Consider the following 26193-nt stretch of genomic DNA (forward strand, 5'->3'; position numbering starts at 1 on the left):
TTATTGCACAAAACGAGTCTGTCTCTTCATTATTGGGGTCATATTTCTACCGTCTTCCGAGTCGACCGAACCACCCCGGTTTCTGCTTCTCCCGAACGCGCCCGTCCGGCCAACCGACGCGTTGGTCGGGGCATTGGGAGGAGTTGGGGCAGTGACAGTGATAGCGGGAACGGTGAAAGGGTTGGCGGGAGGGGGGCCGGGAGGGACGGTGGGAGCGATGGCGGGAGCTTGGGGTCTGTTTTGCTGAGAGGGAATACCGCCCAGAACTCTGCTAAGCTCGGAATCGGGATGTGCCTGTCTCAAGTAGTTAACGAAACTCCCGATGAATTCTTTCGTCTGGTTACTCTGGCTTGCCATGGCATTTAGAAATTCTAATATCTCACTCCCGAGCTTGGAGAGGCGTCCCTCGAGAGCATTTATTGCGCTGAAGTCGGTCATCATTATGTCGTTATTCATCCCTGTTGCGGTTTGCGTTGGGAGGGGCGAGGTGCCGTTGGGATGGTGATAATAGTGGTTGTGGTGGTGATAATGATGGATCCCCTCTTCTTCGGGCTGCTCTCCCGATGGCTGCTGCTCATCGTTATGAGTGTGCGAGGAGGATTGTTGAAAAGGATTTGCTTGCCTTTGGAAGGGTTGCGACTTTTTAGGCGCAGACTTCAGTCGCGGATTACCATTATGCTTAGAGTTGCTACTGCGTCTTGGTGGTGGCCCAGGGGTCAAATAGCCATCGTCGTAATCCGGTCTATCCTCGCTCGACTCGTCATATTCATAGGGCCCGTAGCGGGTATGTGAAGAGCGGTGGCCTTTATATCGATTTCGTCTATAGCCTCCCCGTTTCATTTTCGGCAGGTTAAATCGCTTTTTTTTTAATGGGATGTGGATATTTGTCAAAAATGTTTTAATCGACTTATTTAAATCGATATGGTGGATGAAGAGTCTCCTTATGTCCAATAAAATCTTTATCCCTGTGTCCAAAAGGTATCAATGTTTTGTTGTCGAACAACAATCGTTTTGTGATTGAGCTTAACCGCTATTTTCTTTGTTTCTGGGAGTAACGATATTTCAGTCTTGTTATTCACTATTATACAAGTAGTCATACACTCGTAAAGTTGTCGTATAGTTACGTTGGTTTTTTTTGACTCCCTGTCCAAGCCTGAAATCATCTCCAATATCTGCTTTCAAGGTGTCACCTAATTAGGGATATAATCTCTACCTATGCGGTAGGTCGAGGCCTATATATAGCAGATCTTGTATTGAAAGGCAACCGCTACTATTAGTATGGATTGAATCACGTATCATATATATAAAGGAGAAACATTGTGGGGTATATACAGCTTTTAGTGTCGAGACAGTCTCAAAGCATGTAACTAATTGATTCTTGCATAATGATTAGTTTATTGTGATGCCATTAAATCAAAAGTCTATCAATTCATTGTTTTAGTACAAAGGACAATAGTTATCTTCATTGTTACATACGGGAAAGAAATTTATGTATTAACTTGCTGGGCTAATGTTATAAAAACTAACTACCCTAAAGTGCTATATTTACACGTACTTGCAACAGGCATTCCATCAAAAATGACCCCAAAGTTCAAGATTAATTTCATTTTTACTATTAGCATCGTATAACCGATCCTAAGAATTGGGGATCTCATCTATATTCATGCAAACGAATAAAGGATGAGGATCGGCAGTAGGATGCGGGTCTATAGCTTTACTATAGGCCTTAAGAATAATACCGAGCCCTCGGTAGGAAGTGGGACTTTACTCTCGGGTTCTCTTACCTTATGCAGGCTATACGGTGCTCTGATCAGACTATCCATCTTAAATGGAGTAGTAAGAGAGGGTGAGGTTTGGGTAAAGCAACATCTGATCATTAGCGAAAGGGTACCCCCACTCGTATATACCGTGGCATTAATGCCATCATACGGGAATATTATTCAGCTGGCGAGCTGAATTGATTCGTCGGGTTATAATGCCTATCTGACACCAGTGATAAGTTGAATCTCAATTTAACCGGTAACCAGCATGTGAACGGGTGACAGATGAACACTATACCACTGGTGACGGGCCGATAAGTTACCCCTATTGCTATAAAAGTAGATGGAATAACGTCTGTGACAGATGGACTGTTGCGATATTTCTCATACATATACTTAATAGCGCAACAGACAAGTCCGTAGTTAAGAAAAAGCAGCGACGATGGTGAAACCCGACGAGGTAATGAAGGCCATCACTGGCACTTGGCTCTACCTGAATGTAACGTCGTAAGTTGGAGCCAGCCTATTATAAGATAATCTTTATTTACAATTAGCTAAGCTACTTCGACAATGGCACGATCTCGCACGACGCGGACCCCGCGTTGGGACAGTTTCCTGTCGGCATGTTGAATTACAATACTGCCGGCTGGATGTCCGCCAACTTTATGTCTTCTAGGCCGGAGGACCGTCCCGGAGATATAGATACGGCCGCCCCGGACGTCGGCACAGATGCTGAGTGGGCACTTATTGGAAAGCACACGCTGGCGTATTCTGGGCCTTGGTACGTCAGCGAGACGACGGACGACGTCGAAGTGGGTCAGATTACACATGGGCCGACAAAGATCGCCTGGTTACCTACGTGGGTTGGGATAGAGCTACAGAAGAACTATACGTTGTTAGAAGACAAGACGATGATGCGTTTTAGGTCAAAGACTCAGGATGGTAAGAACGGAGACATGTTCTTCAGGAGATTAGCGTAAAGCAATTCCTAGACCTAGATACCTACCTAATATTCGAGGGACTATACGATGCGATAAGATCAGAGCAGAATTTCACAGGTTTAATTAGATTAGTATATTCCCGACATATCTAATTCCTCATACTTCGTAGAGTGGTAGCCGACCTTGGGCATTTTAAATTCCGCATGACTCCCTGCATTATAAATAACAAATCTTTTTTTTTTTTTTTTTTTAAACATGAGCCTGCCCAGGCCGTTGCAGCTCAATATCATCAGGGCCGTGCAAGGATCCCCTTGGCGAGGCAGAGTAATTATCGCTATGCATAGCAACAATGCGCGATTGCGATGTCGATCCTTCGATACCATTTTTCGAAATGCCTGGATTTAGGTTGTGATAGTTGCGACTTGACGATGACTTTGCGCTGTCGAGAAATCGTCGGGGAGAGAATAGGGGTTTTAGTGCTGGGGCGCTTGCGCACCAGATCGCCACGTTGATTTCGACCATTGACCAAACATTAACCTACGATAGGGTTAGACGAAGATTCTTAGAGAGGAGGAATGTGAGTACGTACAAGAATACTGTCCCGGAAAGGATCAGCAGCTTGTGTATAAGTATGTATAGAGTAGAGTCGAGCACAAGAGAAGGCCGTTGCGAGGCCACCCACACCAAAGATACCGTATAGAACATGCCTGCTGCGCTTCGATATCTGTAGATGCTTTAATGTGGGTAGAGGGATCATGAGAATCCAAAGGTCTAAAATGATTCCGAAAATAGATGTGACTAGAAAACAGTTAGATCCCTGAATAGTTCTGTCAATGGGTGCTTAGTACTGACAGTAAAAGAAAGCAGTGGTATCTATGCAACTTCCTGGTATATATCGCGAGAGGTCCCAGGCTTTTTGAAGAGGTGTGCATTGTCCAACTACTACCCCAATGCATATAACGAAAAATATAGCTAAGAGGCCATTTGTACCCTTACACAATTTTTTAAACGTGTCCGATATAGCTGCAAGCCAAGGTTAATATTATGTAACAATATTGACGATAAAATGAGAAGCACATACCGAATCTGTCGTACATGAACACGATTGATGATTTGACGCAAGTTAAAACCAAGTAGTATAGAATTTCGATGGCGAAAGTTAACTTTTCACTTATTAGCGCCATGCCACACCATATACAGTTATAGGAGGTATATAGAACTTACCTGGAGGAGCGCCTCCTTATTTTCTAAAGAGATAGTCCCCATAGGAGAACCCATACCCTTGGTTTTTCCAATGTAAAGGGTTATGAGGTAGCCAATGGTAAAGATCTGCCAGTTATCAGTATAAAGGCAACGTAGGTAGTTTCACGGCAAAGTATGAAGCATACCAGAGCGCCAACAGACATCCAATCATCCATGCCCGCTTTCTTCATAACCCAAAACCGAATCCATGATCGAGTGATTACTACAACGGCTATTCCTCTTCATGTTAGTCGACGTAATAAATTTATGTAGCGAAATAAACGAAAGTATCGATGCAGTTCTTACCTGAGATACCCGTTAACACTGTTGATACCGTAAGGAGAATCGTTATTTGAGTGCGATCAATCGGCTCAGTGGTTTCCATTTTAGAGCATGCAGGGCTCTGTTTAACAGAGTAATACTCAAGAGTGTCGTTATTCGATTACAACGAGGATGATTAATGGTATTCGGGCTTGTCAGCCTTATGAGGGCTCGGATTGTTGTAGAGACCAGATTATAGTGTGTTATTATTCCATTAGATCGATAAGAAACCACAACCAAAGAAATAGCGACGTCAAGGAATCCATTGCGCAGGGTCTCTTTAATATCTGGTCTACTTTTAATTCCCGCTACGGCCCTGGATCTCCTGATCTGCACATCGATGAGTTGCAAAATACGGGGTATGTCGCATTTGACGAAAGATGGCGTCGAACTAGGGGTTTACTAAATGAACCAAGCGTTCGGTGCTTCTTCTTCGCTTCGAGGCCGTCGATAGTCCTTTGTTAGTAGCTTGCATTAACATCGCTTGTCCCTTATCGTCCGGAAGTCATACCGATCTAGAAAAGCTCGTAGTAAGGAACCCCATGCTGTCGTGGATATCCCCTGCTCCAGTACCAAGATCCAGACGAGTCAGACCACTCAGCTCAGCCCTGCCTTGATCAATGTCAGTGCGTACATTTTCCTCAGCTTAACTAGTCTCGGCTAGTTCAAACTACAAAAGGTCCTCGCCAAAATGGTTCAATTACATGAAGGTCGACTTAGGAAGAATGTAGTCTATCACCATGTACCTTGTACTAAGAATGAAAAAAAATTAAAGGCGCAGGGATGGGTTCGAAACTTCTACATTCAGGCTTACGAATTTCTTAATAGATAGTCTAGAAAAATTTTAGTTGAAGTGTGGCATCTATGTGCCTCTATTTCATCGACTTACTGGATATGGCAAGGTCTGTGGGTATTTAGAAACGAAAATCACGTCGAGTTGAACTTTAAATATTTCGCTAGTCAATGAGAGGCCAATAATAATTTTGATAATAGCTGTAGATCTTTTAATTAGTGAATTCCCAATGGAACATTATACGCCGGCTCCCGATTCTAACAAAGTCGTAACTAGGTACAAGTTAGATCCAACGATAGACTATGAAGACAGGGATAATTTTCGATCAAACAGTCTGTGGTAATCATACGCTTCATTCAGTCGGTATGATTCCGGCCCCTAAAAAAATACTTAGCTCTCGGGGAAGACATTTCCGAAGGTGCTTTTCCTATGTCGGAATAGTTTTTATAAACAAGAAAAGTATTAAGCTATAGTTGTGTTAGTAAGGATTGCGGCTGACGCGTAGTGTAAATTCTTTTGTCGCAGAATAAGTCCCGCGAACTTGGTTGCATTAACTCAGGGGAAAATGATTCAAAAGGATCTGTCTAAAGCGGCGCTATCTCTCGTTTCCTTAAGACACTTAGGCACTTAGGTACCCATCAAATTTATACCTAAATCTTAGGTAGGTCCAATAAGTCTTTCGACGTTTGACATCTGATACTTTGAGAGAGTCGAATTATCATTCGATGATAGTCTCATTTATAATGGACAATATCTTCGTATGATATTATTTAACCTTTGGCTAAACAGTTAGTTAGATTGGCATAGCGTTCTTTGTTGATATTCTAGCCATTTGGGGTAGTTTGACAATGCTTGCAACACCTGTCGCAACAGGGAAACCGTTGCTTTGAGGTAGCTGGGAAGGTGTCTCGGTATATATCTGTTTTCTTAATGCATTGCTATCGATTGTGTTTGCCCGGCATGGCTCCCCGTACCTGGTCTTGTATGGTAATTGCCGTAGTGTCTGGGCGTTGGAAGAAAGGGCCTAGTCGTATGCTATATAAGGGTATATAAGGGTTTTATAAAGTAAAATGACCAGGAATAAGGATGTTTCTAGGTAACGCCACTAATTTAGTATTTGTTCTGGACCAGTGTCGCTTATGTCAGTCATACGACAATATAACTAGTATGAATCGAAGAAGAAACAGATTACATAGTAAAGGCTTATCGTCCAAATATGAAGTGACTTTCCAAACAATATACGCGATCTTTATCTTGGAAGACAATTTAAGTAGACACATGAGATTCTATTTAAGCAATAATTAATTAACAGCAAAGCCGGCCAAATACTTTAAGTCAGTAAACTACTCGTCCATCCCGGGTTCAAACGATGAGCGTATAATTATTTCAAGATTTGGGCGTTCTAAGCCGAATATCACCTCGAGTCAGTGTCCTTGGCATTCCACAGATTAGCAAGAGCACCGCAATTGATTCTGGGGCACTTGGGGTTGAAAGCTAAGTGAATGGAGAAGTGGATTTGCAGAATAAAACCACCCCAGGGAATTGTCGGATCTAGGGTTATCTACATACATAAGCTAATGATTTTTGAGTTGCTCATAATGCTCTCATAGTAGCATTAGGTAATTTTAAGTATGTATTACAATGACCAGACGAACATACAAGTGAATCATAGTATTAGTTGTATATCTAAGTACTTAAGTACTCAATAACTAAACAATGTGAGGCTATTCGTACATAGCAACATAATACTCACCTCCTAACACGGACTCAGGTATCACGAAGCTCTTGGAGTGGAGGGCGTCACGGATCTTCTCATCGTTACATTATAATAATATAATCAAGGGCGTGTGTATCAAGCCATATATTGCGTTGATATTGGTTATAAAATACACGAGGAGCTGTATTAATAAGCTTATAATCCCGATGTGTATTTGATAAAAGAATAATCTATTATATATAGGTATGTTCCGAGAATAAAAATTCACATTCCGATGCTATACTTTTTTAATACCTCTAACTAACATGTTTCCTATTCTATGTTTGATCTTCCGGTTAGCTTAACATCCGTCAACATTGAAGGCTGAAAATGGAAAGATCTTTAAGATTTTAAGTATCTTTACCCTTATATGAAAGGATAAAAGGGAGGTTGAAAGGCGCCTGTAGTAATGAGATTGTTCAAAAGATATTTCGGTTCATAATATTTTTAACTTATTTATCTTCGATGATGCGTTAAATTCTCCAATTTACTCCATCTAATAGTATACTTCCCGAAGAAAGCTTTCTAAGACTCATAACTATGCGTAATAAGTAGGGTATTATTACGACGTAAGTAATAAATTTAGAGTAAGATGATTATAACTCATGATTCCACACAAGTCCTTATTAATGAGTCTTGACTTGGAAAAGAAGCGAACTTCTTACATTGCGAATGCTAACTATCATATATCGAACTGCTGTTTCATACAGGCCAACAATCTTTCCCGTACTCTATGCAAGTCGGCTTGCAAGGGTTTCATGCACTCAGTAACTAACAATTATGTATTTGTAAGTGTATATGCCCCTTTATTGGAGCACAAACCCCCGATTTGATCCTGTGCCGCATCATAGCAGCGATGGCATAATCGGAACAGGCCTACTAACGCCTTGACCTCGTCTTACCGCGTGAAGATTGCCCCTCACAAGTGTAGGTAATTTTTTGATCTACGGACCCGCTTCGGGTAACGTAGAAAATCTCCGTGGAAAAGGACCTTAAAGCCCAACGCGATAGCTAAAATAAACCGAAATAGTCAGGGTATTTCCCACACACCTGGTTATCAAACCTAACTGGCCAAAGGCGATCGTTCCAACATAATCGGCAGCTATCTTTAATTACTATAATTACCCGAAAGATGATTATTCATCACATACCAAACCCCGGTATGATCACTAGAAGGTAGTTTGATAGTATCTGATACATATACATATACGTGGACCTACCTGTAGGTAGGTAGGTATCTTAGGTACCTGAAATGGGTTATACATAGACATGCATGACCTGCTTTTTGACCACGGGGTTTAAATGCCACCATATTGAGATTGACAGATAGCGGCACAGGGAGGTTATGATTCGTCAATGAGATGCATCGGTCGGCGGATTTTAGATTAATACCCTTCGTAGCATTGTTAGATAAGAAAGCTCCTTTCGGAACCAAGCATATCATGCTACTATGCGGCGAGGCTTTTGATCGGAAATCGAATATAAAAGGAGCCCATACCTCTGCAACCATGTTTACTAGAGTTCAATAAAGATGATTATATGACTACCTCAAAGACAGCATTCCCTACAACCATATAGCCAACGTTAAACTCTGTCATAAGAACACTTCTATTTAAGATGGCCATTTCGTATGAAGTTGCGCAAAAGGTCATCAACAAAAAACATCTATACTGCCGACTTGTCGATACCGACCAATTCCAAAAGCTCCAAGAAGAGGTCACCCTACCCGACTCAACGTTCACCTTTTACTCAGATGGCAAAATTATGAACGAAAAAGGAGTCGAGTTTAACTGGTCATCGGCTGCAGACTGGGCGAAGTACTTCGAAAACAGACTTAAGAACTCACAAGTAATTCATCATATCGCACCACCGCATCTGGAGCAGATCAGCCCCGACGAGGTTAAAGCAGTATTTGGCGTTCAATACTCCGCCGGTCCGAAGGATTCGGTCACTGAAGGACACCACAGCGGTGGAGGCTACTACCACGAACGCTATGTGCGGAAAGGTGATGACTGGTTTCTCAAGGAGTTGAAGATGCACAACACGTATTACAGAGCAGGGTAATTCTAGATATATATTACAGAAGTATTGTACTCAGCAATAAGCTCTGTCAAAAAGCAGGCCAACTTTCTAGGATAGTTGATAGTCGAATGAAATCTTAACCCTAACCCTAACCTCTGGTGTTATCGACATACCTAGATGATCGGCTGTCAGTTAGGGATATAACACCAGAAATTAGACGAAAAAAAGACATAAAAGTTCCTAGCTTATGTACTGTAATAGATGTAGGCGCAAGCAAGGAAATGTTGACAAGACTTAAGATACCGGTGATGTATACAACTGAAGCTGAGCCCCTTTATTCTGCTTACCATATTTAACACACAGTGTTACATTTTGAGGCTTATTATCCATAGATTTGATTGGGTACCTGAGCTGACGGGGCCGCAGCCACAATATCTGGTTATAACTACCACGACCAGTTCTCCGATGAACACGTATGACTTAAAGCTTGATAATTACTTTGGATTGGAAGAAATTTCTATAAAAGTCTTACCTTTTAGATTTGTTGCTCGTAAGAGCTAATCGCACTAGAGCAATGCTAGCTTTGAGCACCAACGCGGCCTTTGAAACACCGCAATAATGCGTCTTCTCAATGTGCATACGATGCAATTGGAGGATATTTTCGACATGGAAGACGCTTCTGGTTACGCTATACTCTCGCATACGTGGGGTGAGGATGAAGTGTCATTTCAGACTTTACACAGCAAAGAGACCAAGTTTACATCTGGCTATCGAAAGATCGAATGTTTCTGCCGTCAAGCTATCAAGGACGGGTTCGACTATGCTTGGATCGATACTTGCTGCATAGATAAAAAAGATCCAACAGAACTTTCAGAGGCAATCAATTTAATGTTCCGGTGGTACCAAGAATCATCTGTTTGCTACGTCTATCTAGCTGACGTCGAAGCCGATGAAAGGGGTTACGTTGGGAGTTCCGTGCTGGGAAAAAGTCGCTGGTGGACTAGAGGCTGGACGCTCCAAGAGTTACTTGCCCCCAAGCGCGTCATTTTCTTTGATCGAAATTGGCATGCCTTTGGCACTTTCAGGTGCTACGACATGGCATTGCATCTACCTGACATTATTGAAATGCTGCCTTCCATAACGCACATAAATAAGGAGGTCCTATATTATAGAGATCAAATAAAAGATATAACTGCAGCTGAAAAGCTATCATGGGCATCCCGCCGCCAGACCACAAGAAAGGAAGACATGGCATACTGCTTATTAGTACGTAACGTTGTATAACTAAGCCTTTTCAACCTACTAATCTTCGACAAGGGTATACTCGATGTCAATATGCCACTCCTATATGGAGAGGGTAACAGGGCATTTATTCGTCTTCAAGAAGAATATATCAAACAGCACAACGATCCTAGCTTGTTTATATGGGGTTTTGGAATACCTTGCACCGATATATTTCAAGCCCGTATGGCCGAGTTCCCGTTGGCACCGTCTCCCTCGCTCTTCGCAGGCTTCAATTTTCTCCCTAGAAGATTTGAGAGGAACAAGGTACCTTTTACTTTTATACGCACAAACAACGGAATTGAAGTCGAGCTTCTTCTATTAACCCTCGAAGATAACGTACAGCTTGCCCTCTTCGGATTCGATCACGATTTCTACAGCCGTTATCGGAAACCCCCTAAGCTCTCACTACTGAGACGTCTTTCTACGTGGCAACCTGCAAATGTCGCAAGGAGTCGCATACGGAAATCTGTCATCGCAGTACCATTGAAATACTGCCTGGCAGAATCTCGGGTCGGGTTTGACGTGTATGAGCGTATTTTATTATGGCCGCCTTTCCTTATACCAGAGGATTCATGCATGAAAGCCGAATGGAAGAGAGTGTGTCTCAAAGCTGCAAGCTCTCAGATGAGATCGACTACATCCGAAACACGATTCAATTCGTTATTTCCAATCGACATACAAGTATTGCTTGATAATGGCTTCGACCTGAAAGACCCCTACCCGCTGCGAGATACTACTGTCGGAAATGGTCTGATATTATATGTACTACATGGCACGCAATACAAAGGACGCCTGTTCATCTTTGAATGGCCTAATAGCCTACCCTTGGGGTTTCTTATTGATGATATATCCCAGTGCAAGCTAGCAGTCAGTCCTCTAACTGGGAAAATAAGCATATCCGACGTAAAGTATCATTTATTACCTCAACTTCGCATGCTATTCAAGCCTACTAGTATATCAGGATGGTTGGCTACTATAGGAAGCATGCTATACAAAGTGTCCAGCATTGAGATACCTGGCGAGCAACTAGGGAGGCCTAGCATACGCCATCTAAAGATATCACTGCACACGAGACGCCAAAAATCTGGACGAAGTCTTACTATGCAATTCAACGTAATACCGGTCAATCCTGAAAGCAAGGAACAAACTCAGCACATTTTGTTATGATTGCTGAATACCTACCTTATATTTGGAACACAGGATACCTTCGGTATGTATAGCTCGAGCTTCATAGTCGGTATTAAGAACAGCAGGGTTATTCCCGTGCTTGTTACTTCATCTCGTAACATATCTACCCGATCAGTTAGCACAATTTAAGCTACTTCATCAATATTAACTATAACACTTACTACCCGCAAAACCCCCAGGGTTTGAATAAGTCATTATACCACGTGGTTGGCCCCTGAACGCCCAACCCCCTGTTAAAATAAGTCTCCTTGATAAGCAAGTGAACAAGCCCCCTTTACAAGAGCTGGTTTACGATAGATACAGCAGTCTTAATCAGCCAAGTTGATAAAATGATGAGCAATTACCTAGCAATGGACATGTCAAATCAATCTAATTGACTTTGATAAAAGAGTGTATAGGTAAAATAGGCCCCGTTTATCAACCATTCAAAACTAGTCGATATCCCTACAGTTCTATAACATTTACATTTCGTACGTAGCAGTTTCAACACATCTCAATAAATCGAATTCCGTTCCTGTCGGCTAGCTTCTTCTACAGTAGAAATTCATCATCACGACGCCGAGGACTGTAATAGGCTCTGGGACCTATTATGACGCCTCATTCGCAACCTACCCCTCCAGATACTCGTGCGGTCAACAGCAGAACTTTGTGACAACTGACCTGTTGTAGTCTCCCCAGCTCTCTGCGGTGTTGGAGATTCAGGCAAGACCTAAGAAGGCCGAATCGCTATATCATGGGTAGATACCGCATCCGCGTTGTGATCATCCACAGTATTATCTATTTCTTCGGCCTGAGCTTGCTCCAGGGCTTCGACGAAGTATTCGCAGAGCTTTTGTGGGCTTATAACCAGCCCCGGACTCTGAAATCCCTTCAGCTTCTCGACAGTCTTTTCATAAATGAAATCATGTAGCGATAGATGCAACGCCCCCTCGAGGTTAGTATTTCCATCTTTGTCTCGGAAAGGCTGCCACTTAGAGTCAGTTAGGCTACTCTCATGAGGGTGGAAGAACTTACCAGGTCCTGAACTACGCACGTAGAAACTACTTTATCACTATCGTTAAACTTCGCTTTCCATACTGAGAATGTCGCGCGGCCAGTGTAAAGCCCTTCAACCCGCTTTGACTTGTAGATTTCATTCAAGTCTATTCCAACGACAGTTCTAACCCTGCCATTCGTCCTCTCGATATAACTCCTAGCAATCTTCGGCAAGTTCAAGCCCCTTTGCGACCACGCAACTTCTACTACAAGACCCGGACCTCTGGTGTCTGGATGCCGGAATCTGAAAGATAGATCCGGCTGTTTTCTATCGCAAACAGGATCAGCTAGATCACGAGAGAGCTTCACTTCTGTAGCCAACTTGGCTCTAATGTTTGTAGCAATATCAATAGTTTCTGTGTCTGTGCATATCACCCCGTTGCATAAACTTTGCTCTTCCCTGACGTCTTTTAACCAGTCAGTTATATGCGTATTGATTGAAGCTGCTACCGAATCATGATAGGTAGACGGCATCCGAATGACGAATTGTTTTTCGTAACGCCCATAATCATAACTAGTTGTTTTGTTACTCGCCAGAATTTCTATTGCTGTGAGATGAAATCTTACCGAAGCTCATACGTGAAGAATTTACAGAGTTCCTTGTCCTCTAACTCTTCCATCAATGTACACAGTGATCTATATTCTGTGTACAACAATTTTCGTTTTATCAAGATCTGTTTCTCTTCACGTTTATGAACTCGTTTGATTAACTTGAGCACGTTGTTCCTCCGGGCGATTGCCCTAGAAGACAGTTTAGAGGGTGCCAGACTGCTGGTGCTTTGAGAAGGTGTATATGTCCGTTCCGTTGAAATTCCTAGACTCTCTCTCGATTGACTGCCCTGAGCTTGATCTAAGGGAAATGCCTCAGGGGGTCCTATTACGGTCGCGGTAGGAGTAGCCGAGGATAATCGTTCTGTCTTCGAATTCAATAAAAATGAATCGCGAAGTGAACCTCTCAGCTTAGATATATTGAAAAAATCTGTTATGCGCGTACTTCTATGTAAGAGCTGGTCTTCCATCCTGATGAAGCACAATGAGACGGATGCAGTTGGGCTATTCTTGTAATGTCTGAATTCTTTGAGATAACGGTATATTAAGTTCTGCAATTGATATATGAAGCGGAAATAAGTTATTGATGTATGCAACATGGCTAACTGCAGGTTTGTCGACCAATAATCGCACTCCTCGATATGCTGGCCGACAAGTCGAGATCTCGGTGAGCCTTCATATGATCGGATGTTGTTCTCCTCGTCGGATAAGGAGAGTATACCTAATCGTGCAACCCTTTCCGGTCTGCTTATTTCTAAGCTTTAGTTGGTTTCCGAAATCGAGAGGGTATCAACGAGTATTGCGTCGTAACATTCCCACCTCCAGCTTCCGAGGGCAAGTATGGTTACCTCTTATTACGTGGGGTCATTCATATAGAAATCCCGACATGATGTGATTTGTATGTAGCGTTATTTATCATAAATCGCACGTAAACTGAATTCCCGCCTCCTTGTGAGACTCATATCCTATCTACGATACTAAGCCAAACCGTTCGCTATAACTTCTTTAGCTCTGTGGCGAGCTAGTTTGAAGTAACCAAATTCTATACGGTTAGCTATTCACTTATAGCGTGTGGTGATATGATGAGTCCTTACTACGCTTAGCAGAGGTTTAACGTTGTGCCAAGCATAAGTATCTGCGGGATCCGTGAATATAATTATAGAAGTTAGCTGTCAAAAGCTCAATTCTCCTAATAGCTAGACTATCTCTCTTAGCTAGGTAGATAGCACCTCTAAATTATATTATTCACTCTCTACACTCATATGAATTCCAATCATTTGAATCGCCACCTTGAAAACGAGCAATCTGAGGCCAAGGGCAGAGCTTACTCGTCTTCCCCTTTAAGTTCTCATCCTGGGGATCAGTCCCCAACATTTCAGATGGCGGCTTTCCTGTCTCAACCCATTCCACGATAGCTTCGAGTGCATACCAAGTCCCGGGGACTTGTGGATAATTCGGAGCCGAAGTACAATGTCCACCACCGGGTACCATGAACACTCGAAACCAATCGCTCACATCACCACCAAAGAAGTCTTCGATTTGGTGGAGATGCTGAATAGGCCATATGGCTGCATTGAGCGGATCACTCCAGCCCTGATACACAATCATCTTAGAGCCAGTTGCCTTAAATTCCGATAGATCCGGGCTGATCTCGTCGATAAATGTGCCTACTCTTTTGTCCACCGTATCTACGTCCGCCGCCCAATTGAAAGCCGATGCATCATATGACAAGTCATCGAAAACCATATTCTGTAGAATCGGGATTGAGAATGCTTCTGCAAGGGTCCCTTCTTGCCCCACCCATTCTATTTCGCTTCCAAACGAGAACCCCGGATACAAAGAGATGTTGGTTCGGGAGTCAATAGGGCCTGTGTAGATCTTCTGCACTGCCGATATCTGTGCCGGGGTCAAACAGGAAGTCGAGTTTGCTTCCGAGGACTTGCATTCTAGTGTCGAGACGTCGAAGTCACACACTAGGGGGTTTTCAAGAACTCCGTCCTCGACACCATCAAGAGCATCGCATTTGGCTATAACAGCTCGCGTTATGAGATCAAGGGCAGTTTGCGGCAAGAAGTTCGGGCCCTATGACGATTAGCTTCGCAGTATTTCTTCTGAAGGCTGTATCTACGGCTTACCTGAGTCGCCTGGGCATTCCATAGGAAAGACAAGGCTAGGTGGGAATACCAATTCCCTGGGCATCCCGCTACAATACCATCAAACAATTCTGGATGGAATTGTGCCAGAGCAAACCCCTGAGCACCACCAGTAGAGCAGCCCTCGTAATAGCTATACCTCGGAGCTTTGCGGTAGAACGCAGTCGTTATATTTCTCGCAGCTGGGGTAAACTGTGCAATCGAGTTGTGTATCCATGCCAGGACCTGCTCCTCATCATGCAAATATGGCAAATACACACCAGGTGCTCCATTCCCGCCGTTATTTTCGGAAGCCAAGTGACCTGAATCGCCGCCTGCAACTGCATATCCTTCGTTCAGGTTACCTATCATATCGCTCTCGGCGATGACACCCGCCATGCCACCATTTCCCACAACTAGGAATCGGCCATTATATTTCTCGGCAGTAGGTAACCAAAGTTCGAAGATAACCGAGTTATTTTCAGGGTATAGCGCCTTGCCAAATAAGCGGCATAATGGATATGCGTTAGACTTTTCGGTAATATTAAGAGTATTCTCGGGTATATAGCTGGAGTTTAGGATCGTCACACCATCACCTATTCCCTGAAGTGAGGAGACAAATTTGGAGCAGTCCTCCACTTTCCAAGATGCGTCGCTATCCGAAGCGTGAGAGGCAATAATAAATAAAGAGCCCAATAAAATATTGACTCTCATGGTGGATATGAGTTTTAGGTAAAAGTTCTGTCTTAAGACCGAGAGATACAAAAGATTATGAGGCTTTCTAGAAATTATCCTATCCTCGAAAGAACAAGAAGACTAATGCATACTATGTGCTTTACCATATGATTAAGACAGCCTACCTAATTTATAAAAAGGAAGCAATAAGTTATAAGATTCAACTAGTACCCTTTAATCCATATTCTTACAAGAGTTAATAGTATAAAGGTAACATCGCTCAGCCATTTTTAGAAGCCTGCCCGATCGGCGCCTTTCTCCAAAGTCTCCAAGATGCGCCGACGTCAACAAGGCCGGCATAGAAATGCCCCGAACCGAAAGCTGGAGTTATCGGATATAATAAAACCACAGTATTGTTTTACAAACACCAATATTATGATCAAACTGACAACATATGTCAGGAGTAAAAATTTGTCTCGGTACTAGCCTCAGTAACTTAACTCATTATATTGTATAGTTAGCTGAGCTAGTATATTAAGCGATCTCTAAACTATAGATAACGGAGATCACACACTTAGATCTCATCCTCCTTAAAATGACTGGTCGTATTTCTACATGAGTAAACTCCATGCCATAATAACTATATACTAGACGAGTAAATCCTCTCAACAAGTCACACTGTAACTCAGGCTTCACAGGATAGCTGTGAGTTCATCAGCGCGATTTAGAAACCGCCAGAGAATGTAGATGTCCAATGTATGAACGTGACCTAATTGTGATCAGGTATTGAGCTCCCCATTTAAGAGTCGCTGTTGTTACCCGTGCCTTCTTGTCAACCATCCCTCCGGTCTGAATCCATGTCCTCATCGTCTTCCATATGTCTCTCGCACATATTCCGTTCCTTTCCGCATCGTGGCAATTAAACCATGAAGGTGGACCAGGTCTATCCAGGTTGTTATCAGTCTCGTCTAGAATTCTGACACACGTCCAAGCTGCAAAGCTGTCTTTGAATTCAACGATCACAGTGGGTCCGACAGGATCAAAACTTGTAGCTGTTGTGATAGAAAGTATCTAACCGCTATAAATGCAGGCCACGCTATCGCCAAGAAACGCACTTTTAGAAAATCCAATAGTCAATTATGATGGTTCGCGATATGGGTCAGGGGTATAACGGATGCCATGTTAGAAAATAAAAGGTGGTATACCGCCTCAAATTGAGAAATTTGCGCATAATAATAGATTGTCTTGAAACGCTTAAGCTCGTTGGTAAACACTTTATCGACATAGTCGTTATTGTTAGGATTGGTTGTTTTCCAGCTTTTATTTATTTCTAGGACATATTGCTCCGCTGGTTTTTAAAAGGTGCTGTTTTGAATTTATTCTTAGGATGTTCTGAAGAGTTCGACCAGTTTTTAGGGGTATATGAGGTGTTAGACTTGTGTTGTTTAATCTATAGCCTGGTGTTCTTCGGCCATCATGTGTACAACATTCTGAGTTGTTTCTGTCATGTGCATTTTTGAGACACCCCTAAATACGTCAGTCTGCCCATCCAGTAAGGTTTCGAGAATTCGTTGTCTTTGATTTGTCAATGCTATATCCTGGTGCAAGTTGTCTATGTGAGTTCCCATGCGGCTCAATCCGCTTAATAGTTTGTGATATTCTGGGTCGATCAGGTCGACTTCAAATTCAGCTCGGAGACGTTTTGGCAGGTTCTTCGGGACTCCGGGTTTTTGATGTCTAAGATCTTGTAGCATTAAGCCTGCGGAACCATCCCGAATCGCATAGCTTCTGTCAAGATTCTAGATACGACATCTGGATGTTTGATATATATAAATATAAACTCTTGCAGTTACCTAAGCGGTGCGATCCCAGATCGATACAAGATCTGCCATCCATTGCGCTTGTTTTGAAAAGTTGATGTGCGGGTCTCGAAGACAGACATGTGCGCCAGGTTAAGGTTTCTTGGGGAACAACTTCGCTGCTCTCACATTGTTTGATTTCATCTCGTGACAACTTCCGAGGATTAGTCGGGTCGTACTAGTTAACCTTTTGAACTATTTTGACTGATACAAGTGTATTTTTTTGTCAGACGCAGCTGCTTTCCGTAATCCTAGGGTTTCTTTAGGTTTTTTTGGGGTTTTTTTTTTTTTTTTTTTTTGCAAAGCGAGCTTTTGCTCATCGGTGTAGTCGTCCTCTGATATTGTTATGATGTTGCGAAAACTATATCAGGATGTGAACTATGTTGTTGGTGATTAGGTTGCAAAGATGAATGTGTTTGCTTATGAAATGTGTTGTTGAGTTAGGGTAAGGTAAACAGTAGAGAGAGGTAGAGAGAGAGAAAAGTTTGTTAATTTTGTAAATAGGAAAAGTTAGGAATAGAATAGGAATGGAAGGAGTGATTGCAGTTGAAGGGAAGGAATCTGTCATGTGGGTACCGTACATATATAAACATAAGTTGGAAGGCATAAAGTATGACATAGGTTAGAGTTTTACAGAAGGAAGCAGCTGTTACGATGAGAAACATCGTCGTTTCCTTTCGGCGGTAGCATATGCCATGTAGGTACCTGTCCTTCCCCCAGTAACTTAGATAATACAACATTAAATGCAACACATATTGTGAAAGAACCACAATGCGATTGCTTATTAAATAAGGTTTTATTAGCTGCGTTACCCATTTGCGCAAATGCAGAATGGAGTGTCTTTACGTACAGGCTACAGGCATGTACAGATGAGTTTGACCTTTGATTACATGTAGCTAGCCATAGTTTAGCGTACGTCTTCTTGATACTATATACTATTTGCATCATTTACAGAGGTTATGCAATAGAATAGCAAAGGAAAAAGTTGCTAATTCTGTGGTGATTTTAAAGATCTGACTAATTGGACAATCTATGGCCGTACTAATAAAATAAAGAAGAGTTGATAAGCAAAAGACATAGTAACTAGACCGAATCATTGTAAAGCTTCCGACGATCCTGGTCGCACTCGTGGATCCCGGACATGTTCCCGAGATAAGAGACGGGTTCCGTACGTTGAAGAACTAGAATTAGAACTAGAGCTCACAACTCCGCATTTCAAAACATAATATACTAGTCCAACTAACAACAACCCTAAACTCCTGATTGAATAGTCCCCTCTATACTAACGGCGCAATGGCTTCTCTATCCACCTTAGGGCTACCACTCCACGATCAAGACCCCGGAAATTGGATCGCCTCATTTGAGCTAGCTTCATCCCCACAATCCCCGCGTTCGCGGTCAGGATTTTCCCACCAATTTCCACCCCAGGCGGTCAGAGATATTATTATTCAGACGTCCCGTTCCGTTCCTTTATTGTTTACTAGATCTTCACCGCCTTGGCCATCTAAACCTGGCGACTTGCCAGCTGAGTTCTGCCTTGTTCACTCACTCTCACAATCTTCATCGGGAATGTCGTCTGTGCTGTAAGTCAGCTCGGAAAAGATGACGGACAAGAAATCAGAGCTCGACGTTGAGAGCGCAAAGGAGGTATGGCTTTGAATCGGAAATTTCCTTCAAATATGAATAGTAACTAAGCTAATATTCTTCTAGGAATTTAGCGCCGCCGTTGCTCAATATGATTCCTCCGGCCCCATCACGGAGGCCGAGAAGGCGCTACGATGGAAGCAGGACAAGCGCATCGTGCCATTGTCGGCTGGCATTTATTTCCTATGCTATTTGGATCGGTCCAACATAGGGAATGCCAAAATCATGAACGCGTCGACTGGCGACGATCTCATGACTGAGACCGGCATGACCAATTTTCAATACACCATCTCGCTTATGATCTTCCTTGTAGCATATGGTCTATTTGAAGTTCCCTCCAACATCCTGCTCAAGAAGTTAAGACCTTCCCGTTGGATCGCGTTTCTCATGTTCGCATGGGGCGCTCTCACTATAGGCCTCGGAGGTGTTCACAGCTATGCCTCCGTGACCGTTGTTCGATTCTTGCTCGGAGTGTTTGAGGCCGGTCTGTTTCCTGGTCTAGTCTACTACCTCACTTTCTGGTACAAGACCGAGGAGCGAAGTATTCGCGTGGCTTTCATCCTCGCTTCGGCGACTCTAGCGGGAGCTTTTGGGGGTGCCATCGCTTATGGCATCGGACATATGAATCAAGCCGGTGGGCTCTCTGCTTGGCGCTGGCTATTCATCATAGAAGGCGTGCCGTCGTGCCTTTCTGCTTTCTTAGTCTGGTTCCTACTGCCGGATTATCCCGAGGATGCGAAATGGTTGAGTATCCAAGAAAGGGATCTGGCGGTGCAGCGACTTCACATCGAGGGAAGTAAGGGTCACCACAAGGCGATGACCTGGGTCGATGCCAAGGCGACCTTAGTTGACTGGAGACTTTGGGGCCATTATCTCGTGTATTTTGGTATTTCAACCCCGTTTAGCTCGCTTTCGCTATTTACCCCTTCCATCACGGCAGGGTTAGGTTACCACGATCTTCAGGCCCAGCTAATGACCGTACCGCCGTATGCTGTCGCTTATGGTAAGTTCTCAACAGCTCCTATATTTCCGCTAGACTTATAGCTAACTGGTGTTCAAGTTGTCCAAATCCTGACCTCCTGGTCGGCGGACCACTTCAACGCCCGTGGCCTGCATTCGGCCGCATTGGCCACTATCGGAGCCGTTGGTTTCTTGGCATCGGCCGTGCTACCGGCAGATGCGTATGCGTCCCGGTACGGATGTCTAATCGTCGCGGCGTCAGGCGCCTTCGCCTGTATACCGCCACTGCTTGGTTGGCTTTCGTCCAACATCTTCAGCACCGCCTCGGTCGGTCTTGCGATTGCGCTGAACATTGGACTGGGCGGCGCGCCTGGCCAGATCGTAGGTGTCTGGATCTACAAGGCGGACGAGGCACTGTTAGGATACCCCACGGGCCATTGGACAAACGCAGCCTTGCTTTTTATGGTGGCAGTGGGTTGTGTAATGCTAAGGGTGTACTATGCGTTCCGTAATAAGAAGATAATTCGTGATGTTGCTGATGGGGAGGAAATCCGGTTGTTCAAGTACTGAGCTATAAATACTGTCTTCAGCCATTTTTCAGAAAGACAATCATATATACGCGCCTATAATAAGGATATTAATACATATATGAGTTTATGAGGGAGAATGAGATTCCTGTAAATCAATGCTAAGGGCTTAAACTTGCTGGTAGTCAGTGCTCCGTTGATGAGAATGCCCCATGAACTGCCAAAAAGTATTTTTTAGATAAACGAATTCTGCTATTAGGTATCCGTCATATATTCATGATGAGCACTCTATCTCGGGTTGCCATGTGCTTTATAATATCCGAGTCCCCTCCCCCTTTATTTGTGGAATATTCTCCAACAGCACATTTTTCGACTATGTATTTGATTTAAAAATTCTTTATGAAAATGTTATTCATCATTATGAAGATAAGAAACTTATAACAGCCTCCTATTCAAGGGAAGTCATTATTCTGTACAGACGGGGGTTATAGGTTATCCAAGAGTCATTACTCAAATACTAGATAACAGACACGAGTCAAGTTGGATGATACAATATGAACACCCAAACTTACTTGTCTAACAAGTGCTCTAGACTACTATGTAAAACATCAAATGGCCTTTCAAGTAAGAGTCAAAGATTGGTTTAACTTTAGATATCACCAACTTATGCATTGGAGGTGATACTTTATTTCTTTGTACATTGTACTTAGTATTTGTACATTGATTTTACATTCCTAGATTTGTTTATGGCCGGAGCTTGTTCATTATCCGCTTTCTCACGATCTGGCTAGCTATCTTGCCTCCCCGTTGTAGCGCGATGGCACCAACAATAGCATATACGGCACCGGCCATAATCGGGTCGAATCCGGATCCTTTAATGTTTTCCGGCTAAAAGAATTGCATCAGTACTTAGACTATAACCCACCGAAGGAAAATCTAGCTTACCATTCGAGGTTTCCACCTCACCACTTCTGTTAATCCGGTGTCTATAGCTAACCTGGCTAGCTTTTTTAGGTCGAACACGTCGCTTGGTTGTGTTTCGAAAAGGTTGTCAACTCCACGAAGAGCGGGATCTTCAAATGGTTCTCGTCGGTCCGCAAAAGGATCGTTCTCGGTCCCTTTATAACTAGAAGGGGAGTTGATAATAGATTGTGTGCACTCGAATACACATATTTGGCGACCTGGGGTCTTATGTTAATATGCTGGGTATATGTATATATATATATCCTCCTAAGGAACATACCTAGAAACGCTAGGCGATCGTTGAAACCTCTTCGTCCTTGGTCAAAACTCTTGTGGGTTACAGCTAACCACTTAAGCTCGTCGGGTAGCATGCGCTCTCCTTCGGGACCTAGGAATCTCTTTAAGGCATCATCCAGCTTCTCTGGGCTCTTATTAACTGTCCATTGCGATCTAGAAGGATCTTTTGTGATATGAGGCGAGAAGGGGGCCTTCATCCGTTCCGGCGTATAGGACCATCGTGGGCGTTGCTCTACATCTTGTGTTAAGCGGGCTGTTGAGGTCGAGAAGGATGCGGCGAGGCGGTAGGAAGGAGCTATGGACTTGTTCGAGCAAGTTCGGATAGCTTGACGAGCAAGTCTCGTAGTAGATCGGGAGGTGGTAGAGGCCATTGGCTATAAATTTGCCCTTCTCATCGCATTATTAAAAACGTAAGCGTAGCTTTTAAATTCAAATTCGCAATTGACGAAGGTTCAATTGCGGCGGAACTTTTTCGGGTGGGACATTACGCTAGAGAGATTTATCCAATCAGCAGCTATAGATATTAGCCTCTAGCTTATCGAGTATTACTTATCAGCTTATCAGCTAATCAATCATTTCGTCAGTGCTCTATAATTGGTACACTTCTATGGCCCTTGCATTAATTCATCCTCTCTTCATTCCACTTACACGCCTTGTCTTCTTAAACGCGTCTTCGTTACCGGAGTCATTCCTTTCATCGAACCCAGCATTATGGGCTCTTGAACTCTTGGTGCCATTTAAGGCTTTTTTAATCTTTCTTTTCTTTTCCATCTATATTCTTCCTCTCTCTAATAATGGCTAGCCCGGCGCAAATCCGCGACAGTAATCGCGTCGTCGATACTCATCCTCTAGTCGCAGAGCTTGCCAAAGTCTTGCCTAAGGATCGCAAGTTCACGGCCTATCATCTATCGACGCCTCCCACGATAACCGAGCCTCTCTGTCATCCTCCCGTGCACAATCCGTCTAAAGATTCCACAGACAGGCGGCCAAGTAAGCCGCTAAAGACGTACTGCGAAAAGCATTTCTTGGCTATCTCGATTAGAACTGGGAAAGAGGGGGCACATCTTGATAAACAAGTTTTGGTTCTAGGACTAGAGATCTACATATATACAACATCATTCTCTACTATCATATTCGTCTCCAAGGCAGATTCCACTGGATACTTGAACCTCTTGAATCTCCCTAAAGGGACACCATCTCCAATTCGAGAAGTTACGGCGTGCTTTCTTGCCTTCTTGGTCGCCAACCGAAGACGACAAACAAAACAACTAGTCGTAAACCTATTCGCCCGAGCTCAATCACAGTATCTTTTCCCAGGAAGTATGAAAAACAATGGCAAACACGTGCTAGATGATAGAGGCTTAGTGAAGTGGTGGTGTCGTATACTCAACTCGCTACTTGAAGGTGCTGATTATCAAGATGTGAGAGAACCTTGGAATGCCATACATGGATACTTGATTATTCCCGGACTAGACAATTACGAGACCCGCGCCTTTTTACCTCGGACCAGTTTGGCAATGTCAAACTGGACATTAGACCACCCCCTCGAGAAGATATCGCCCTATTCAAATGATCCAAGCAACTTTGGCTCCAACATTCATCCTAGGTCACTCATCCCAACGTATCCAGACGACCCAAAGGCCCGGTTTGTTCAAGAACTAGAGGAGTCGATAGCTGAAAAGGCCAAGCTATTAAATGGCTGGAAGACGCCAAGGACGTTGGATCAATTCTGGGAGATGATGGCATTTCGACAAGAGTGTTCCAGTGGTAGATTAACTGGATTTATGTGGGTTGTCTTCGAATCCCAAGCCAATCCAAAATCCAGTTCGTCAACTATCAAGTCCGCGGCAACCATTCCCACGCCAAATGCCTCGTTCAGCGCTCCAGCCGATGACAGAACGCCTCCCACTTCGCCCCGCTCAGCTCAACGGGGAAATACTTCTCTTGGCACTCCGAGTGCTTCGTCGTCTAAGTTAAATGCCCCAAAAACCAGAAAGCTTCGACGGAAGCGTAAGGCAAAGAAAGTCCTAAGCGGCCCAATCATCCCTCGGAAGCCTCAGATTAAGACACATCAACGGGCCCAATTCCCAAAGCAAATTGAGACGCCATATTATTTCTGGCCGGAGAAAGGAAGAGGCCAAGTCGTCCTAAGTGATAATAGTTACACGAGAGCTGTCGAGGTGCTACTTCATTCTGAGTTCAAGACTCTAGAACATGCAATCGCAAGTACAGCACGATGGACTAAAGAAGTCAATATGGGCGAGAATTGGGCATTGGAAATTATCGGCGAGAGAGCAAGTATCGATTCTACGACGTCATCCGGTATAAGTGAGACGATTAACAATTTGTCTGGGATGGTGCGGAAGCGTTCAGCTGACGAGATTACGAACGAGACCACGTCAACTTCGACAGCAGTGAATACGCTTGGCGGCGGCCTCATTCGGAAGAAGGCAAAACTTGATACCAGCGCGACCGATGCGTCTGTTAACGTAGACCAGGATTTTCCCGAGACCGAGTCAGAACCTAAGGCCAACATTCTTGGAGCTGGGCTGATTCGGAAGAAGCCGAAGGGATCTTGAATTTTCTTTTCTAGAGCAATCTTGCATTCTATTAGCATGGGTTTGAACGGAATAGCTTAGGTCGCGAGGCGTTACCAGTATTGGAAGAGTACAGCCTGTATAAGAGGTTCAGGAGTAGTCAGGGCTCTAGCGGGATGTTTTTAAGGAATATGGTTTATATTACCTTTCTTACAGGATAAGCTATTTGAAAAGGGTTAATCTTAGCGTTTTCGAATACCCGAAATATCATGGGCTTAGTCGAGTCTTAGCTATCATGCTTCAATATCCAAGAATTAATTATGATATATCTAAATAATAATTAGCTACGATATTAAATCTTATTAAGCCTTACCCGTTATCAAGGATTTCAAATATCAAAAAATATTTTGTGCTTCATACTTTTGCTTCGATAGCTTGCACATTAAAGCTCGGTAGGTATTAGATTAGGTACATTTTTACATACAATTCCCCTTGCATAAGTACCTAGGTTATACACACCTACATGTAGATTTACACAAATTCCAAAAAAAAAAAAAATACCCCTCATCAAATGTCTCCTTGAAGCCGGCAACATGCATTACTGTTGTAATAGGCCGTCTCTTCCAGGCATCTGGCGCAAGGTACCGATGTACCTCCAAATTAACTTCGTCTGCAATCTGAATTCTCGGCCGCTTATTGGCTACCTTCCCGATGGGTCCGGCAAGGGCCGAGTGCCGCGCATACGGAGCTCCGATTGGTGGACCGGTGTCACCGGCTTCCGTTTTAAGGTGTGGGACGGGAATTCCCCAACTTCGTACCGTTATAAGTTGCATAGATATCAAGTAATTCTGAGCTTTACATTTTGCTGGTATTTAAAGTGTGTAAATTTTTTTTGCTAATATGAATTCGCCATTCACACAGTTGTTTATTAACTTGTCGTTTTTAAATTCGGTACAAGCCTCTTTAGGCTGCCACTACTAACGACTTGATATATTATGATTTGTCCCTTTCACCGCTCTCATATCTGAATAGTGATTGATCAGTTATATAGACAAGTCTGACGAGTGCTAGAAGACAACAGACGACAAACGTGAAATGCGGATACAAATAGCGATCTTGGCCCCCAATTTAATAAACAAAAATGATGGGGAAAATCAAGAACAACAACTCTCTATATATGCTATCATTCACGTCAGTTGAATGATAGAAAACGAGCGCGTCGGATGAAACAGTTGCACAGCATGCCTTTATTGGACTCGGGTATCTTGTATCACCATATGGCGTTCAAAACGGTCGAGTGACACTCCCCATAACTACGGCAGACTTCCATCGAAACTATACACGAATTGAACATTACGAGTCTACATATTAGACTACAGCCTGGAAGCTTATATAGTTTCGTCTTATGGCTCTTTAATGCCTAATAAAGATATCCTGTTTATAAAAGCTGTCTCTTAGAAATACATATTACATCACGGAGAAAGGATGCAGTCGTCGACTCACTTGTCTATTCTCTGCTGAAGGTAAATTAACCCAGTGGTAAATTTTGACACTAGAATTAAGATGGCCATCGCCTCTTTTAGATGAGATAGTTAGATTTTGTCATATTTGTCTCTGGTGCGTATTCAACTGGGCTTTATAGGTAACCCCCTACTCGCATAGCCCTAAGCCTCAACTGGTTTCCCTCTACCCCCTTAAGAGCAATGAC

The 26193-nt window shown here is 43.3% G+C and overlaps 8 protein-coding genes across 9 annotated transcripts; 5 read left to right on the forward strand and 3 right to left on the reverse strand.

Annotated features, from left to right (window-relative positions):
* Positions 1–840, reverse strand: GL218_02554 (uncharacterized protein; the record flags this gene model as incomplete). Its single annotated transcript, XM_033579078.1, has 1 exon — positions 1–840. One exon carries the CDS (start codon positions 838–840, stop codon positions 1–3), a length of 840 nt encoding a protein of 279 aa, XP_033439241.1.
* A 1362-nt stretch (positions 841–2202) lies between these two features.
* GL218_02555 (uncharacterized protein) lies at positions 2203–2740 on the forward strand (the record flags this gene model as incomplete). The annotated part of the gene is made up of 2 exons (XM_033579079.1): positions 2203–2267; positions 2320–2740. 2 exons carry the CDS (start codon positions 2203–2205, stop codon positions 2738–2740), a joined length of 486 nt encoding a protein of 161 aa, XP_033439242.1.
* A 5690-nt stretch (positions 2741–8430) lies between these two features.
* GL218_02556 (uncharacterized protein) lies at positions 8431–8877 on the forward strand (the record flags this gene model as incomplete). The annotated part of the gene is made up of 1 exon (XM_033579080.1): positions 8431–8877. One exon carries the CDS (start codon positions 8431–8433, stop codon positions 8875–8877), a length of 447 nt encoding a protein of 148 aa, XP_033439243.1.
* Positions 8878–9453: 576 nt separating this feature from the next.
* On the forward strand, positions 9454–10531 carry GL218_02557 (Vegetative incompatibility protein HET-E-1; the record flags this gene model as incomplete). Its single annotated transcript, XM_033579081.1, has 3 exons — positions 9454–10101; positions 10153–10383; positions 10451–10531. 3 exons carry the CDS (start codon positions 9454–9456, stop codon positions 10529–10531), a joined length of 960 nt encoding a protein of 319 aa, XP_033439244.1.
* Positions 10532–14136: 3605 nt separating this feature from the next.
* GL218_02558 (uncharacterized protein) lies at positions 14137–15737 on the reverse strand (the record flags this gene model as incomplete). Its single annotated transcript, XM_033579082.1, has 2 exons — positions 14137–14973; positions 15027–15737. 2 exons carry the CDS (start codon positions 15735–15737, stop codon positions 14137–14139), a joined length of 1548 nt encoding a protein of 515 aa, XP_033439235.1.
* Positions 15738–19159: 3422 nt separating this feature from the next.
* On the forward strand, positions 19160–20731 carry GL218_02559 (uncharacterized protein; the record flags this gene model as incomplete). Its single annotated transcript, XM_033579083.1, has 3 exons — positions 19160–19204; positions 19268–20204; positions 20262–20731. 3 exons carry the CDS (start codon positions 19160–19162, stop codon positions 20729–20731), a joined length of 1452 nt encoding a protein of 483 aa, XP_033439236.1.
* A 701-nt stretch (positions 20732–21432) lies between these two features.
* GL218_02560 (putative rnase iii domain-containing protein) lies at positions 21433–22319 on the reverse strand (the record flags this gene model as incomplete). The annotated part of the gene is made up of 3 exons (XM_033579084.1): positions 21433–21576; positions 21634–21869; positions 21932–22319. The coding sequence occupies 3 exons, from the start codon at positions 22317–22319 to the stop codon at positions 21433–21435; spliced, it is 768 nt and encodes a 255-aa protein (XP_033438143.1).
* A 423-nt stretch (positions 22320–22742) lies between these two features.
* On the forward strand, positions 22743–24527 carry GL218_02561 (uncharacterized protein; the record flags this gene model as incomplete). 2 transcript variants are annotated; one of them, XM_033579086.1, is made up of 1 exon in its annotated part: positions 22743–24527. In XM_033579086.1, one exon carries the CDS (start codon positions 22743–22745, stop codon positions 24525–24527), a length of 1785 nt encoding a protein of 594 aa, XP_033438142.1. The 2 variants fall into 2 exon arrangements, with proteins under 2 accessions (XP_033438142.1, XP_033438141.1); XM_033579085.1 differs by having other exon boundaries at positions 23466–24527.
* Positions 24528–26193: the final 1666 nt, after the last annotated feature.

This window comes from Daldinia childiae (genome assembly GCF_008694065.1).
Source record: "Daldinia childiae strain JS-1345 chromosome Unknown Scaffold2, whole genome shotgun sequence".
Lineage (NCBI taxonomy): Eukaryota > Fungi > Ascomycota > Sordariomycetes > Xylariales > Hypoxylaceae > Daldinia > Daldinia childiae.